An 18138-nucleotide genomic window follows, 5' to 3' on the forward strand; every position below is an offset into this window, starting at 1 on the left:
TCCTCCCACGTTTGCTCCTGAAGCTTTAAAACTTAATAATATAAAAGCAGCGGGGGATCTGAGCCGCCCCGTAACGGGTATTTTCCCAAGGGTTTGCGCCTCAGTCGTATGTTGGCAGCTTGTGCTGTGAAACACACCAAAACGCCGCTTATGCCTTTCGCCCCGGCGTTTACACCCCATTTCTCTCCTCCGGGTAGGTTTGGTTCAAAACAGAGCTGGTTTCTCCCCATCCACTAAGTTTTCCAAGCAGGATGAGTTTTGGGGTTGTGTGGCTTTAAATAACCGCCCATGCCCAAGATTCCGATTCCAAGAAACGGTCACTTTTTGTGTACCTGGAGTTGGTACACAGCGGGCGACACTGAGCTCCTCTCGGTGAGGGTTACTGCGGTGTCCTGGGGGGGGTCTAACCCCCCTTGATTGATCCCCAAAACCCCAAAACCGCTGACCGACGTCAGGATGAGCCAGGACGAGGGTTACAAAATGACGCTGCTGGAAGAGTTACAGGTAGGGGCTCTGCCGAGGGGCCCAACGTCCCCGATGCCCCCCCACCCCGCCCCAAACGGTTGGAAACCTCTCCCCGAAATCCCGTCGGCATTTCCCCGGAGCGCAGAGGGATGCGGAGGGGGGAGATGCTTTGTGCCGGGGAGGGCTCCCGGCGGCAGGTTCAGCGTCGTTGGTCGGAGTACGGGGGCAAAACGGTTTCTAAGAGAGACGGAGACTTTCCTGTGTCACCCGCGGGGTGTTTGACTCCCAAACTGCCCCGTGTATTCCCACTCCAACACCCACCTAATGTGCTCGAGCTTGTGATTTCGTTTAAATCGCGATTTTTTTTTTTTTAAACTGCGATTTTTTTTTGAAACCGCGATTTTTTCTTTAAGCAGTAATTTTTTTTTTTTAAATTGCAATTTAAAGCGATTTTATTAAGCCCTTTCATCCCATACCTTTTCCCGGCTTGGGGTTTGGAGTTTCTTGGGGTTGGTTTTTTGGGGGATTTTTTTTTTTTTTTGGCAAAACCAAAGGGGAGCAGGATGCATTTTTGCTAAGAGGGGACGGAGGGTGGTGGAGGCCATCATCGGAGAGAGGACAGGAAAGCCACGGGCGCGTGATAATCCGGCTGCCGGGTTACGTGGGCGAGTCCCAGGAGCTGGCGGGGAGTTAGCAACAGGTCGGCTCTGAAATTAATACTCGGGGACCAGCAAACTCGTTTCCAGACAGGAGCGTTTCTTCCTCTTGTTCGTTAAATTAACTGGTGCCTTTCCTGAGCATCGCTGCTGCGCGGTGGCAGGTGATGCTGTTCAGTCGAAGCAGGAATTTGGGGGATAAAAAGCAGATTTCACGTTAGTGTTTGCAGCTTAAATCGTAACAAGTTATTTATTTTCTGGCTTTGGGTTTGTTGTTTTTTTTTTTTAATTAAGTCTTTTTGATTAATGCATCATTATTAGTACAACGGGCAGCATCTGCCAGCGCAGCGTTTGAAGTTTTATTTTAAATTATGGGTTTGGTTCTTTTGGGCTGTTTCCCAGTGCCCGGTGTAGCTCTTGCTTCTTGAATTTCGTCCAACAGCCCTGACAGTTCCCCAAGTTTTCTTGGTGTTTTGCTCTTCTTCAAACTTCGGTTTCAGAAATCGAGCAACTGGGTGCAAATCTCGGAGGGGTTTTTTGGGGGTTTTTTTTGTGTTTGAACGATGCTACGGGCTGTTTTATTGGGTTATGGGAAGAGAAACCTCCTCCAAGTCCGTGCTTTTAGGGCTGTGCCTGGAGGAGGAGGCACGCGGAGGCGTGATGCTCGTGGATTTGGGTGGACGCGGGGGTGGACGATGGCCGGGAGGACGTAAGGGAGCTCTGCACAACTTTTCCCTTCTCATTTCTAAACAGGGAGATGACGAAGAGGCAGTGATTGACCAAGGAAGAACGAGCAACGTCGTCAATATTCACTATGAGAAGGAGGAGTTGGAAGGTGAGTCTCTGCTGAGATCCCGGTAGAGGAGCCGCCAGCCCAGCGCCTTTTCCCGTCGCACAAAGTCCCTGCGACGTCCCTTGCTTGGCATTTTAGATGATCGGGAGCCATCACTTGTTGTTGCTCTCTCGTTGCAAAGTTTGAGTAAAATAGGCTTGGGAAAAAAGGGCAGGTCTGTGACGTTCAGGGATCCAGTTAAAAGAAAATTAAGAGAAGTTGGTGTTTCCTCCTGGGATGGCTGCACTGATTTAATTGCAGCATCTGCGTCAAGTGTCTCCGCGGTATCGAGAACGATGCAAACGCCGCTTTTTCGCAGGCCACCGGACCCTGTACGTGGGCGTGCGGATGCCGCTGGTGAGGCAAAGCCACCGGCATCACCGTCCCCACAGCCAGAAGCATCGGGAACGGGAGAAGGACTCTGCCCCGACGGAGCAGGGCTACCACTGTAAGTCCCGCCGCAGCGTTCACTGAACTCCTCGGGGCTACGTGGGTGCTGGGGTCTTCTGCAAGCAGGTCCCCGTGCCGGTTTGAGTGGCTTGCTGTTCCTCCGAGGGAAAGCGGCATCATTTAGCAGGACCCTCTCTCTTTTCCCAAACTTTCCTCTTTCTTCTCTTTTTTTTTTTTTTTTATTTTTTTTTAAGACAGTTAAATGCATAAAGGATTTAGGCTCGCCTTCCTCAGAGGGATCCTGGCTTTAAAAATGGAACTGTGGGGAAGGGAAGGTGCCCATCCTTATGCAGAGGTGGATTAGATGCTTCTCCTTCTCTGGGGCTCTGTGCAAGCCTGGACAGAGCCAGGGCAGAGGGGCCAGCCCGATGTTTATGGTGCCGATCGATGCCCGCTTTGCCTGTGAGCGTGACGGGCCGTATTCGGGCACGGTAACGGGACGGGGCTTTGCCTTCTGCCCCCAGACACTCCGTCCCAGCGAGTGCAGTTCATCCTCGGGACCGAGGAGGACGAGCAGCACGTTCCCCATGACTTGTTCACCGAGCTGGATGAGATCTGCGTGAAAGAGGGTGAAGATGCCGAGTGGAAGGAAACGGCAAGGTAAATCCCCGCTGCCGGCCGCGGTGGGAGAGGAGTCCCCTTGCCGGCAGCGCCCGCGGGCTCTGCTTTCCGCTCTCCGGGACTTTGGCAAAGCTTTTGCAGGTGCCGATGCGAGGAGCCTTCTCTCGCCGCCCTGTAGCTCTGTTAAAGGGGTTGCGGAGCTGAGGCCGTTTCCTCGCAATGGGGCTGATCGCGCCTGATGTCCGCAGGTGGCTGAAGTTTGAGGAGGACGTGGAAGACGGCGGCGAGCGCTGGAGCAAGCCCTACGTGGCCACGCTGTCCTTGCACAGCCTCTCTGAGCTGAGGAGTTGCATCATCAACGGGACGGTGCTGCTGGACATTTGTGCCAACAGCATCGAAGAGATTGCAGGTACCGCGGGCGCCGCGTCTCTGCGGGAACGGCCGAGCTCGGTTTGCCGCGGTGCCCTCCGCTCCCGAATCAAACCCTGCCCCAATGGCGCGTCCTTTTCCAGAAACCCCGCTGTGTTTTTAAGTTGGTTTTGGATGCAGGCTGGGCGTGCAACAGTCACACCAGCTTTTTCTGGTGTGTTTTTTCCAGCTTTTTTTTTAAATGTGTAGAGTCAGACAGAAAGGCCAGACGGGGCAAGAAAATTGCATTATTTCGAATGGGAAATAATTATCTTAGCAGAGTGATGAATAAGCACTTTGCTCGTGTTTTTTAGCAAAAGAAACTTCTTGCTTTCGCTGCAAAGGCTGAACTGTATTAAAATGTCTTGCTAAGCAAGGCTGGGCCTGTGTCAGGGGATCCTGCATGGCACAGCCTTCCCCTGGGGGCTTCGGGGGTTGGGACCTGGGGGGGTTTCTGCTCTGACGGCTTCGTTTCCCTTTGCCATCCCCAGATATGATCCTGGGCCCGCAAGACCAGTCCACGGAGTTTGACGAGCACGTGCGGGCAAAAGTTCGAGAAGTCCTACTGAAGAAGCATCACCATCAGAATGAGAAGAAAAGAAACAACCTTCTTCCCATCGTCCGCTCGTTTGCTGATGTGAGCAAGAAGCAGTCAGACCTGCACCTCCTTGACAAGCCAGGTGAGGGTTCCTGCAGGGCTCTGGTCCCATTCGACTTGTCCTGGCAGAGGAGAAGCATCCCAATTGCTCCTTGTCCGTCTTTCTGAGTGTCTTTCTTTTTCCTACCAGCCCAAACACTCACCCCGCATCCTTCTCCTACCACTGCAGAAGCTAAAAATGGGGTGAACCACGAGAGCAACGCGATGGACTTAAGCAAGGTGAGACGCTCGTAGCTATCTTATGCCTTTAGGGCCAGATTTGGTCTTGCAAATTTGGCTGCAGAGTGCTGAGGGCTTTGCTTTTGGGGTATTTGCCTGAAAATCGCTTGTTGTGCCTAGGCGCAGCTGCATTTCATGAAGAAAATTCCCACCGGGGCTGAAGCATCCAACGTGCTCGTAGGAGAGCTGGATTTCCTTCGCCAGCCCATCGTGGCATTTGTCCGCCTGACCCCGGCTGTCCTCCTCTCGGGCATGACGGAAGTTCCCATCCCAACAAGGTCTGAACGAGAAGCACAAAGATTTTATTTCAAAAAACCCCCACCCAACGAAAGAACATCAAGGTGCATGCATCAGTTTGGCGTCCCAAGGGAACAAGGGCAGGGGGAGCGAGGACATTTCTCCCACTCGCATCCCTTCCCTGCTGTGTCTTTCAAACCCCTTGGCCAATTTTAATGAAAATTGGCCCAAAAATTAAATTTGCCATCGGTTTTGGTGAATTTCAAATTCCTGGCGGAGTCGGTGAGCCTACGTGTCCCCTCTGGAGCTGCGCTCGGGGCTGGGGGCTCCCAGGGATTTCCTTGGGTGTCCTTTGAGCAAGGACACGTTCTTCTCGCTCATTGTGTTTTTCTTGCCCAGGTTCCTGTTTGTTTTGCTTGGACCAGAAGGCAAAGCCCATCAGTACCATGAGATCGGCAGGTCCATGGCTACTATCATGACGGATGAGGTGCGAGAAGAGAGAATTCCGGGTCATTTTTGGTTTTCTTCAGCTCTCTGCAGTAGTGAGGAAGAGGATTTGCTTCCCAACTGCCCACACCTCTCCAGATAGCCCACCCCTCGTTCACACGCCGAAGCAAACGCACGGATTTGTATCACCCCACCTCTTGGAGGTTGAAATCCCACCCGGTGTGCATCCTGCACCTCCCCGGGGTCCCCAGCACCCTGTCCCCAGTGGTGGCGTTGCCAGGGCCAGTGAAACTTCCCCGCTTTGAGCAAAAGGGTATGGTGTGCCATGAGGGATGGGGACCTCGTGGAGGACATGATTACAAGTACCGTGATGGACAGATTTTTCCATTTGGGGGAATATTTCCTGCCATTACAAGCAGGAAATTTGGGGAAAATGATCTTGCATTTAGCCAGGAGCTTACCGTAGTGCTTAGGACATCGGAGATGGGTTGTCCTCTGAGCAGGTTGCCTCCTGTCGGCAGGTTTTCCGTGACGTTGCCTATAAAGCCAAGAACCGGGCTGACCTCGTGGCCGGCATCGACGAGTTTCTGGATCAGGTCACGGTCTTACCGCCAGGAGAATGGGATCCATCGATCCGAATCGAGCCCCCGAAAAACGTCCCTTCGCAGGTGGGTGCTGCGGCGGAGGGAGGCGCGAGGGGGACGGGCAGGCCGGCGGCCGGCCGGCCGGGGATGCTGTTCTGGGACCCAGATTCACCAGGTCCCAGTTTGACGCAGTCACATACCCAGACCAGAAGCCCAACAAGCCAGTGGTTACGAATCCATAGCTTTGGCTTATTTCCTTTTTAACAGGGAAAAAGGAAGATGCCAGGAGCTCTCGATGACAGTGCTTCTCACAGCAAGCCAGAGAAACACAGTGGTCCTGAACTGGAGCGCACGGGAAGGTGTGAGCTTTAATAGTTTGTGGGGTTTGTTGTTTGTTTTTTTTTTTTTTCTCTTTGCCTCTAGAATCGGAGCGTGCACCTTCCCTTGTAGCAGTTTTCTGGGGTTAGTTGGTTCAGTGAAGGGGCTTCACATTACCAGCTTGGTCCCCTGGGCTGGGCAGGTGAGATCTGGGCAGCTGGGCTCAGCCACAGCACCACTGCAGACAGATTTTCTTGATTTGGGGTGGAAGCAGCTGTGTAAATACCTCCAGGGAGAGCTCTGCTGCTTCTCCAAGCAAGGGACAGTTGCAGTAAGAGGGGATGGGCTTTCAGGTTTGGTCCTTTTTCTTTTTGTTGGAGGGGTTTTTTGTGCTTGCTTGGTTTCTGCCGGGTATAAAACGGCCGAAGGAGACTGCTGCTGGTTAGCAATGAAGGTTACTGTCTGCTTGGGCTTGTCCTTCTGCAGCAAAACCCCCTCTGTGTGGTCTTGCAGGGAAACAGTCTATTTGTTTTTCCTTCCTCCAGGCTCTTTGGAGGTTTGATCCTGGACGTGAAGCGCAAAGCCCCGTGGTTCTGGAGCGACTTTCGGGATGGTCTGAGCCTGCAGTGTCTGGCGTCCTTCCTCTTCCTCTTCTGTGCCTGCATGTCCCCTGTCATCACCTTCGGGGGACTGCTGGGGGAGGCGACCGACGGCCACATCGTGAGCACCTCTCTTGGGTGGCGTGGGGGAGCGCAAAACTCATGCAAAATCTTCGCTGCAGTGAATTTGCTTTGGGTTTTTTCTTCTTTTTCCCTGTGTTGGGTTTGCATGGCAGGGTTTTGGTAGCGGGGGGGCTACAGGGGTGGCTTCTGTGAGAAGCTGCTAGAAGCTCCCCCTGTGTCTGATAGAGCCAATGCCAGCCGGCTCTAAGACGGGCCCGCCGCTGGCCAAGGCCAAGCCAATCAGCGCCTCTGTGATAACATATTTAAGAAGAAGAAAAACACTTAGAGAGAGAGCTTTTGCAGCCGGAGAGAGGAGTGAGAAGATGTAAGAAACTCTGCAGACACCAAGGTCAGTGCAGATGGAGGGGGAGGAGGAGCTCCAGGCGCCGGAGCAGAGATCCCCCTGCAGCCCGTGGTGAAGGCCATGGTGAAGCAGGTTGTCCCCCTGCAGCCCATGGAGGAAGGATGAGGGGGTGTAGCGATTCCACCTGCAGCCCGTGGAGGACCCCACGCTGGAGCAGGTGGAGGCACCTGAAGGAGGCTGTGGCCCGTGGGAAGCCCACGCTGGAGCAAGTTCCCGGCCGGACCGGTGGACCCGTGAAGAGGGGAGCCCACGCCAGGGCAGGTTTGCTGGCAGGACTTGTGACTCCGTGGGGGACCCCACGCTGGAGCAGTTTGCTCCTGAAGGTCTGCACCCCGTGAGAGGGACTCCATGCTGGAGCAGGGGAACGATGAGAGGAGTCCTCCCCCTGAGGATGAAGAAGCGGCAGAAACACCGTGAGATGAACTGACCGTAACCCCCATTCCCCGTCCCCCTGTGCCGCTGAGGGGGGGAAGGTTGAAGCCGGGAGTGAAGTTGAGCCCGGGAAGATGGGAGGGGTGGGGGGAAGTGTTTTAAGAGTTGATTTTATTTTCTCATTCCTCTACTCTGTTTTGCCTAGTAATAAATTAGATGAATTCCCTCTCTAAGTTTGGTCTGTTTTGCTCGTGACAACAATTAGTGAGTGATCTCTCCCTGTCCTTATCTTGACCTACAAGCATTTCGTTATGCCTTTTCTCCCCTGTTTAGTGAATGAGGGGAGTGAGAGAGCGGCTCTGGTGGGCACCTGGCCCCCAGCCAGGGTCAACCCACCACAGTCTTTTTTGGCGCCCAACGTGGGGCACGAGAAAATTGAGATAAGGACAGTAATTGGAAGAGGTAACGAGCAAAACATTGACTGAACGTAGATTGAGAGTGAAATAGCGGTGAAGGGACAAGAGGTGGATTCTGTGTGTATTGTCTACTCTTGTTTAGTGTTGTGATAGTGTTGCTTTGATTCTGGTGGGGGGAATTCTTTTTCTTTTTCCTTGTTGATGTGATTAGTGTGTGTGTAGTTTTTCTGTTGAATATGTTTTAATAATTCTTAAATATGTGATTCACAGAGGCGAGGGGTGGAATGTGTTGGGTTTGCATGGCAGGGTTTTGGTAGCGGGGGGGCTACAGGGGTGGCTTCTGTGAGAAGCTGCTAGAAGCTCCCCCTGTGTCTGATAGAGCCAATGCCAGCCGGCTCTAAGACGGGCCCGCCGCTGGCCAAGGCCAAGCCAATCAGCGCCTCTGTGATAACATATTTAAGAAGAAGAAAAACACTTAGAGAGAGAGCTTTTGCAGCCGGAGAGAGGAGTGAGAAGATGTAAGAAACTCTGCAGACACCAAGGTCAGTGCAGATGGAGGGGGAGGAGGAGCTCCAGGCGCCGGAGCAGAGATCCCCCTGCAGCCCGTGGTGAAGGCCATGGTGAAGCAGGCTGTCCCCCTGCAGCCCATGGAGGAAGGATGAGGGGGTGTAGCGATTCCACCTGCAGCCCATGGAGGAAGGATGAGGGGGTGCAGAGATTCCCCCTGCAGCCCATGGAGGAAGGATGAGGGGGTGTAGAGATTCCACCTGCAGCCCGTGGAGGACCCCACGCCGGAGCAGGTGGAGACACCTGAAGGAGGCTGCGGCCCGTGGGAAGCCCACGCTGGAGCAAGTTCCAGGCCGGACCGGTGGACCCGTGAAGAGGGGAGCCCACGCCAGGGCAGGTTTGCTGGCAGGACTTGTGACCCCGTGGGGGACCCCACGCTGGAGCAGTTTGCTCCTGAAGGTCTGCACCCCGTGAGAGGGACTCCATGCTGGAGCAGGGGAACGATGAGAGGAGTCCTCCCCCTGAGGATGAAGAAGCGGCAGAAACACCGTGAGATGAACTGACCGTAACCCCCATTCCCCGTCCCCCTGTGCCGCTGAGGGGGGGAAGGTTGAAGCCGGGAGTGAAGTTGAGCCCGGGAAGATGGGAGGGGTGGGGGGAAGTGTTTTAAGAGTTGATTTTATTTTCTCATTCCTCTACTCTGTTTTGCCTAGTAATAAATTAGATGAATTCCCTCTCTAAGTTTGGTCTGTTTTGCTCGTGACAACAATTAGTGAGTGATCTCTCCCTGTCCTTATCTCGACCTACAAGCATTTCATTATGCCTTTTCTCCCCTGTTTAGTGAATAAGGGGAGTGAGAGAGCGGCTCTGGTGGGCACCTGGCCCCCAGCCAGGGTCAACCCACCACATTCCCATTGATTTATTTCCTCGCTGCTGCCTCTTCCCTGGACAGAGTGCCATGGAGTCACTGCTGGGCGCATCCATGACCGGCGTGGTGTATTCCCTCTTTGCTGGCCAACCTCTCACCGTCCTCGGCAGCACTGGACCCGTCCTCGTGTTCGAAAAGATCCTCTACAAATTCTGCAAGTAAGGCCGGCTGCCGCGGCCGAGTGCCGCGAGAGCCTTCAGGAGGCAGTGGTGGAGAAAAGATGTTTTTCTCGTCTTTTTCTCAGTGAGAGTTGTTAGATTTCAGTTGTTTTCTGTGTCGCAGACGTTGCACGCTGCTGCTTTAGTATGTGATGGTGCAAGAGCCCTTGGTCTCTGAAGGATGGATGAGGTTGTTTGGGGTTTTTAGGGTTAAAATGAAGCAGGAAGAGGAGAAGCCATAAGGATGGGGATCCTTGTGTTGTGATGAGTTTGATGTGAGATGAGACACCCTGATTGCAATTCAATTTATTCTTCAGCCCCAGCTTGCTGGTAGCAGGTGACTGGGTGCAAAATCAGCCGGGGTTTTGGTGTTAGGGCATGGGGGTGATGTGGGAGGACACCACCTTCCACAAAGGGCCCTGACCTCAATTAGCCTCCAAGGCCTTAACACAAGCTAATTGTTAAATAACAATCATGAAATAATTGGCCTCTCCTCCTGCAGGTCCGCACCCTGCACCGCAGCCCCAAGGCTGTCTGTAGTAGGACATGGAAAGTGCATTTACCATCTGCAGCCTTGACGTGCTCCTAAATTGCTCGTGATTTTCCCCGAAGGAAGGCACGGCTCGGCGCCTCTTCCTGGCCTTTCCACCCTTTGTTTGATTTTGGTTTCCCAGGGAGTACGCGCTCTCCTATCTCTCTCTGCGGGCCTGCATCGGGCTGTGGACTGCCGCCTTCTGCATAGTGCTGGTGGCCACCGACGCCAGCTGTTTGGTGTGCTACATCACCCGCTTCACCGAAGAAGCCTTCGCCTCCCTCATCTGCATCATCTTCATCTACGAGGCTCTGGAGAAGCTGAGTCACCTGCGAGAGACCTACCCTGTGCACATGCACAGCAAGCTCGACTTCCTCACCGTCTACTAGTGAGTTTTTTTTTTCCTCCTAAAAGGCTGCTGCCCCTTGGCAGGAGCTCAGGGCTGCACCTCTATTGCCTTTCCCTCACCCTCGTCTTGGCTTTTCTCCTCCCAGCTGTAAGTGTGAGGCACCAAGCCATCCCAGCAAGGCAACCCTGCGTTTCTGGGAGAGCAACGAGATCGACGTGTCTGGCATCGCCTGGGAAAACCTCACGGTGACTGTAAGTGCCCCAAGCCACTACTTCCGCGGCCGCGGGGTCCAGGGGCGTTCACATTTTGCAAAAGTCAGAGCCCTTCGGGTGATGAGGGGCTTCAGACTGTGCTAGTGCTGCTCTGCAAAGTCATTCTTTAAATCTAACGTGTGGTTTTAACCCGCTTGGTCCTGGGAAGGAGAGTCCACCTTGTCCCCCCAACATCGTGGGTAATAACTGTCCTCCTTGACCCTGTCGCAGGACAATTTTTCTGACCAGGAGCAAGGTTAAGTGGGTGGTTTGATTCTTGTAGAAGTTGGAGGACTTAAGTTCCTGCTTGAAGGTAGTCCTTAGCTTCCTTACTTGGTTCCTAAGAACTCCAGTCCTTGCTTGCTTACTCAGCACTGTCTGTAGGTCCATGCATAAATTTGCACGTCTGAGCAGCCTCTCGGGCTGCTGTTGCTGGAAGCAAAGCCCAGGCATAGGATGGGAGGCTCTTCAGGACATCTTCATCCCCTCTTGGCCGTGTCCTGGGAGCCCTTCGCTGGGAAGGGACGATTCGTCTCTTCTCCTTTCCTTCCGCGGCTGTCTTAGCCCTCATTCCCTGCTCCCTCTTTCTCTATCCCCAAGAACTTCCAGTGTTTCCTTCCCCTCTTGGCGTCTTCTTCAGCCACGGTTGCCTGCCATTCGAGCGGAGGATGTGCCATGGGTCTGTGATATGGTGTCCCATCACATCTCGCCTCTCCGCTCTCCTCTGTGCGGTTCGATGTGTCACTTGTTCAGCTGCTGCTCATTCAATATAAATCTCCGTCAGCAGCAGCAGCAGCAGCAGCAGCAGTTACAAGGTCATGGATCTTGGACCAAGATCCTCAAAAGCCCCGAGTTATCCCAGGTTTCCTTGCCGCACGTGCACTACCTTTGTGTCCTGACGCTCTGTTTCTCCAGGAATGTCGGTATTTGCATGGAGAGTTTCACGGACCTGCCTGTGGACGCAATGGCCCCTACGCGCCTAATGTCCTCTTCTGGTGCTGCATCCTCTTCTTCTCCACCTTTGTCCTGTCGAGCTTCTTGAAGAAGTTTAAAAGCAGCCGTTACTTCCCAACCAGAGTAGGTAGAAGATGGTGGCCGGCAGCAGTCTCCACACTCATTTCCCAAAATGGCTTTCCCGGAGCGCTAAGCAGTATTTGCCACCGCTTGGTCAAGCTGGGAAACATTGACCTTGAAGGCCAAACTCTCCAGCAGCTTGGATGTCCCTCCCTCGTTTCCATGAGTGCTAAACGACCGTGGCGTTTCCCACCTGCCTCGCGACCTGCCCCCGAGCGATATTTTGCTCAGGCAGTGGGAAATGAGGTCTTCCAAAGTTGTGGGGGTTTATTTGCCTTTTTTTTTTTTTTTTTTTTAACCTTCTGTGCATTATGCTCAAGGGGAAAGTTGGTTCAAATGAGGAGCTGCCATAGGAAAAGACACTTTTTCTTCCTTTTGAGGAACATACGATGCCTCAGTGCGCCTTATTCCCATTTTAGCTGTGAGCGTGGCTGCAGTGGCAGCCATCTGCTTCCTTATTTTTTAATATTTTTTTTACTTAAGGTTTGAATTCAAACAACCCTCTTCCACCTAATTAAACTCTTTTTTTTTTTATTGTCTGACACCAGCTCTCACAGAGACAAGCACAGCAACAGTAGCTAACCAAGGGATTTGGCTGCATGTCCTCAGAGTGGTGGGATTTTGTTAACCAGCCTTAATGTTGTTGATGTCTCTCATTTTTCCATCTCATGTTGCGGCCCCCTTTGCGATGCCCCTTTCAGCTCTGGTTTCTTGCCCCAGGTGCGGTCCACAATAAGTGACTTTGCTGTTTTCCTCACCATCGTCATCATGGTGCTCATTGACTTCATGACTGGGATCCCGTCACCGAAGCTCCACATCCCCCATATGTTCAAGGTAGGGGGGGTGTTGTGGCACGGAGCAGGTTTCACCAGGGCAGGACAGGGCTGAGTCTGGAGGAGATGCTGGTGGTGTGACCATCTCCTCCTCCACCTCCAAGTGCATCGTTTCCTCCTGGAAATGAGAAGACAGCCCCAAAACTAGGTACCTGCAGGAGAAATAGCTACAGGTGCTTGCAAAGAGGATGCTGGCACTGCTGAGCCCCGGGGTGACGTGAAACCAGGGCTGGGAGATGCTGTGACACGGGGATGGAGGGGAAAATCCAAATCGGTGAAGTAGCTGGGCTGGGAGACGAGGCTGATGTGTGTGCTTTGTTGCAGCCTACCAGAGACGACCGCGGGTGGTTCATCAGCCCCACAGGACCCAACCCTTGGTGGACGGTGGTGGCTGCGCTCATCCCAGCTCTGCTTTGCACCATCTTGATATTCATGGACCAGCAGATCACGGCTCTTATCGTGAACAGGAAGGAGCACAGGCTGAAGGTAAGGGGCTGCAGGAGACAACCCCATCCGCAACGCGCTCTGGGCTGCAGGTACGGGGAGAAGCTCCAATTCCAAATGCCTTGTGAAGGCATTGGTTTGGAACAACGTCAGGCAGCGTGGCAAGATGGTCTCCTGGCTTAATGATGACACAGGGAGCAAACGACAACAGGGGAGTTCAGATGAGCAATCTTTCGGAGGAGCATATTAAGCTTAGAGCGTTGTAGAAGCACGCTTTTGTTTTAAAATGTCAGCAGCAGCTGGGGAACGAATCATTTTGATGTGCTGCCAGGCATAACTGAGAGTCATATCTTACTCGCAAGTGGTAGAAATGTCTTTATGAATGAAAAATAGTAAGGTGGGTTTTTTTTGTTGAGAAGTAGATACAAACTCCCCAAATCCACTTTGTCTGAAGTGCTGCCGGATTGTCATGCAAGGTGCTTGCGCAAAGACTGGATACATCCTTATTTGTTTCCAGTTCGTGTTTTAAATTTTCAAGACGTCGACTTGAGCTCAAACAGGGTTGTTTGGGTCTGACTTGCGACGTTGTCCTTGCTCTTGTCCCGTGAGATGCTCTGTTTCTTGTTTCGCTCCGCGCAGAAAGGATGCGGGTACCACCTGGACCTCTTCATGGTGGCCGTGATGCTGGGGGTGTGCTCCGTGATGGGGCTGCCGTGGTTTGTGGCTGCGACCGTCCTGTCCATCACCCACGTGAATAGCCTCAAAGTAGAGTCTGGCTGCTCAGCTCCAGGAGAACAGCCCAAGTTTCTGGGGATACGAGAGCAGAGAGTCACTGGCTTGATGATCTTTGTGCTCATGGGCTGCTCAGTCTTCTTCACTTCGGTGTTAAAGGTAAGAGGAAAATGGAAACCACCCAACAACCGCAAGCTTTTTGGAGGTTATGCAAAACTAGTCCCCTTTCTCCAGGCCTGAGTAGCTGTGGAGCAGAGGAGGAGGTGATCCCAAACCTTGGGGCTCGATCCGTGGTGGGAACCACCCTCGGTTGCACTTTCCAGCCCTTCAGACCCCAGTTTGGCACGCTCGAGCCAAGCGAGCAAGCCAACTGCTTGGATTTTCAGATGTCTTTCAGGCCCACCCGTGTTTATGGGTTACGGTGAAGCGTATTTAGAGCAGTACCTCTGCTCTTTCAACCAGGCAGCACGTTATTGCTTGCAATTTGTTCCCCCAGATGCCTCGGAACAGCCGTTCCCAGTAGCTAAACGCGCTGAAATCGTCCCCGTGGGCTTCCTTGCGTGTTCCTCCCACAAAGTAATCTCATCTCTAGGCTCACAGGAGGCACGCTGCTCTTGCGTGTTGCCACAAGAACACGTACAAATGTTTTTCTACCGTCACAGAACGCGGCATATGGTAGCATGGGCGAAATCACCTATTTTCCTCCAACCTTTCTGGAAAACAGGATTATTCTGATGAAGTGTAACTCAAAAGCTCAGCCTAAAGCAGAGCATTAAATCATTCGCACGCACAAAATCTCTGATGGTTAAAATGCGACACTTCTCTAACCCTGTGGAAGCTGGAAGGCTTTAGGCAATTTTAGGCAGGGACTGTAGAAGAGAGCGGTAATACTGAAAATGCAATTTGAAAACAAGAATGCACTAACTTCTGTATTTATTTTTGGAGTTTATACCAATGCCTGTGCTTTATGGCGTCTTTCTCTACATGGGTGTGTCGTCGCTCAGAGGAATTCAGGTACGGCCTCTTTTACAGCGTGTTGGGTCCCTGGTATTTCATCTCTATAGAAGCAGGTAAAAAAAGCAGTGGCATGGGGGGAAAAACCCCTCTCCGAAAGCAAGCGATCAAAATATTTTGTGTAAGAAAAAGATTGGAGGAGGCACAGGAGGTGTATAGGGCCGGGAGGACCGGGCAAGTTCAGGGCAGGTTACGGGAAAATGGGGGAATTCAGCGCGAAGGGAAGGCGATTTCTGTGGCTGGTGGAAATCCTTGCTGGGGGATTCAGCGTGCTGAGAAACGCTGAGAACAGAATAACGGGGAATAATTGCAGTTCGGTGGGCAGCTCTCGCGGGCAAGCCGGTTTATAGATGGAGCGGAGGGAAAATTGGGTGCTGCTCGCAGAGGAACGCGGTGGGATCCAGGATTTCTCATTGCAAGTGAGATCCTGAACACTCCCTCCGCGTCTCCCCGGGGCCAGAAACTTCTCACTGTTATTTTACAGTTCTTCGATCGCTTGAAGCTGTTTGGGATGCCGGCGAAACACCAGCCGGATATCATCTACCTGCGGCACGTCCCCTTGCGAAAGGTGCATTGCTTCACCATGATCCAGCTGATCTGCCTCGTCCTGCTCTGGGCCATCAAGGTGTCGCGTGCCGCCATCATCTTCCCCATGATGGTAAGAGCCGGTGCTGCTCGGCGTCGGGGTGTTTGTAGCGTCGGAGCGAGCTGTGGCATCATCTCTGACCTCGCTGCACCTTCCCTCTTATTCGTGAAGGTTTTGGCTCTCGTTTTTGTCCGGAAAGTGATGGATTTCTGCTTCTCGAAGCGAGAGCTCAGCTTTCTGGATGACCTTATGCCAGAAAGCAAGCAGAAGAAGTTGGACGATGCCAAAAATGAAGCCAAAGAAGAAGAGGTGAAGCTTGCTGGGTGCTCGGGGCCGGGCGTCTCCCTCGGGCTGTGAGATTGCCTCTTTCTGCCACAGCTCGTCTTTAAATGTCGGGGCAAGATCAGAACTAAACAGAAACGGATCCTAATAGCCTGGATCACACATCGTAACCTTTTATCCTAAATTAGCAGTGAGCTTAACACTTGACTAGAGGTATAATTTTAAAAATGAGTCCTATAATACAGATTATTATTATTATTATTAATTATTATTAATACTACGGAAAGGTTTACTCATAATAGCGTTTTTTAATCCCCCCAAAGTATTTGGAGTGAAAGGTCTTCACCCTGCTGCACTAATAGCTAAAGCTGCCGCAGGTCAGGAGGAGAGGACAGCGTGCAACGTCTTTACTGGGTGCTGAGTTTATCTCCGCTTTGATTAAAGACCGAGAACTTGATTTGTCCCTTTTCCGTCAGGAGTCCCAGAAGGTGATGGAAGCTGCTGCTGCAAATTGGGTTCAACTGAAAGTGGGGAAGACCAGCGACTTGGATATCCCACAGCAAAGCAGCGACAGGTAAAGTGCCACCAAGCGCCAGGACCCCCGGCAAGATTCGTTTGAAGGTGTTTGGCACCGTCTTTATCGAGCGTCCCTCGGTAAAGCGGTCCGCTCGGCGGGAAAATCAAATTTCTGGGCAGGGCTGCTGGAGACGATGGCGGGGCTCTGCCCCTGCGCAGAGCGGCTGCACAACTCCCATTTAACCCCCAAAACTTGCATCATCAGTGACTTTAGGGTAGCAGGAGATCCTCATATTTAAGAAAGAGGTGGTGTAGGCACGACCTGTAGCAGCAGTGGCTTAGGAGCCCGCTCCAGGGCTAAACGCCAGCAAGAGCCTTTGCCTGGAGCTGTTGTTCTACAGGCTTGCCTCCCGCAACTCCTCATCCAGCAAAACCTCCGGTGCTTACGCTGAGCTTTGGTTCCCCGGGCCCCCCTGGTCCTCTTGCTGGTGCTAACGCACTTGGCGGCAGCAGTTCCCGTAATCACGGATTGCGATGTAAAATATTTATTGCAGGACCGATCCTTCCGAGATTAATATCTGGGATGAAATGTCGAAAACGACCGTGTGGAAGACTCTCCCTATGAACACAGAAACAGTCTGAATTTGGGGAGGAAAAAGGTAAAGGACCGCATGCGAGCGTGACGAGACGCGCGCGTACGGTTTTCCCGTGCTTCGGCCGGCAATGCTGAGCAAACGAGCAGCGGCGAGGACGGTGGCACGCCAGCCAGCTCCTCTCTGCCGCGGTGGTCCCACGAACGGGGCTCAAACCCCATCATCCACTGATGATGCTCTCCCTTTTTTTTTTTGGCAGGCGTTGCCAGGCGACTCGCTCCGCCTTGAGGGTTCAGGCCCTAAGAATGAAACTGTGGGCCCTCACAAAAGGCTGTGGGTAATAAAAGACAGGTTTGGGCCCCAAAAATGAGCATTTTGGCCCTGGAAAGGAGGCATTGGGCACTGGAGAAGATGCTACAGCCAGCGCTTTGGACCCTAGAAAGCAGGGAGGGGAGAGGGGCCTGGAGAAGAGGCCTTGGGGGGTCTGTGCTTGAAGGCAGGGAAGGAGGACGCAGCTCCAGGCTGTACTGCGGGCTCTGGGCTGGAGAAGGGCAGGTGAGGCCCAGCTGCGCAGCCCTCCCCACGGGCACGTGGGGCAGCCAAACCCAGCACATAGCAGAACGTGCTCCAGTCTGTACTGGGAAGGATCAGGGGTTCCAGTTTGTACTGGGATGTCCACAACCTCTCTGGCAGCCTGTTCCAGTGCCTCACTATCATCACAGTAAAGAGTTTCTTCCTAATATCTAATCTAAATCTCCCCTCTTTTAGTTTAAACCCATTACCCCTGTCCTATCACTACACTCCCTCATAAACAGTCCCTCTCCAGCTTTCCTGTAGGCCCCTTTGGGTACGGAAAGGTAGCAATTAGATCTCCCCGGAGCCTTGTCTTTTCCAGGCTGAACTGATACCTGTGAATATTGAAATACTAAGATCAATTCAAGCAATTAGATCCATTGCTCAATAGATGTAACCAAACAAAAGGGAAACCATTGTAACTTAGAAAATATTTAGTTGTAAGTTAAGAAGCTCTGGAACAATCTCATTTTAAACAGCTTGGCCTTGGAAGAACAGATGCGCAAAGATAAGAAAGTTACAAGGTGATCCCAAAAGCAGCCTTGAGGGATAAGGTATACGTCATACCAGGACTGAGCCTGAAGACCCCGGACGACCACCCGGAGGTGCCAACAAACATGCGCGAAAGACATTAGCATATGCTAACGAGTTCCCGGAAAAATCCATGAATGTGATAAGCACTACTCGGAAATATACTGAATATGTATATTAACATAGTATAAATACTTGCTAGTTTTGTCTTTTGGGTGTGCACGTTAGGTGGAGTTATCCCCCGTGCAGCCAGCGCTGCAATAAAGAATGCCTGCTTTCTAAAACTTCCAAATAAGTCTTAGAGAGTGAATTATTTTGCCGCTTTCCGGTAACAGAACCACCCCAACTCTCTCAGCCTGTCCTGGCGAAGGGCGTGGCCCAGTGGGGCTGTGAGGTCACAGAGCTCTCCCTTGATGTGTTGTGCCAGCAGGCAATGCTCCGGCAGTGGCAGCTGCAGCAGCAGTGGTCGCAGCATGGTGCGAGTGTGGGGGGGCCATGGTTCTCGCCCACCGCCTCCTCCTCCTGG

The 18138-nt window shown here is 52.6% G+C and overlaps 1 protein-coding gene across 1 annotated transcript; it reads left to right on the plus strand.

The window, feature by feature from the left end:
* Positions 1 to 1781: 1781 nt before the first annotated feature.
* On the plus strand, positions 1782 to 16557 carry LOC129201294 (electroneutral sodium bicarbonate exchanger 1-like). Its single transcript, XM_054812416.1, has 23 exons — positions 1782 to 1956; positions 2273 to 2401; positions 2868 to 3003; positions 3213 to 3373; positions 3864 to 3995; positions 4140 to 4249; positions 4370 to 4527; positions 4886 to 4973; positions 5455 to 5601; positions 5785 to 5876; positions 6381 to 6555; positions 9169 to 9302; positions 9977 to 10222; positions 10329 to 10434; positions 11350 to 11511; positions 12229 to 12342; positions 12666 to 12827; positions 13425 to 13676; positions 14463 to 14531; positions 15016 to 15189; positions 15289 to 15426; positions 15876 to 15973; positions 16470 to 16557. Exons 1-23 carry the CDS (start codon positions 1782 to 1784, stop codon positions 16555 to 16557), a joined length of 3246 nt encoding a protein of 1081 aa, XP_054668391.1.
* The last annotated feature ends 1581 nt before the right edge of the window (positions 16558 to 18138 follow it).

Source organism: Grus americana, unplaced genomic scaffold (assembly GCF_028858705.1).
Source record: "Grus americana isolate bGruAme1 unplaced genomic scaffold, bGruAme1.mat scaffold_91, whole genome shotgun sequence".
Taxonomy (NCBI): Eukaryota; Metazoa; Chordata; class Aves; order Gruiformes; family Gruidae; genus Grus; species Grus americana.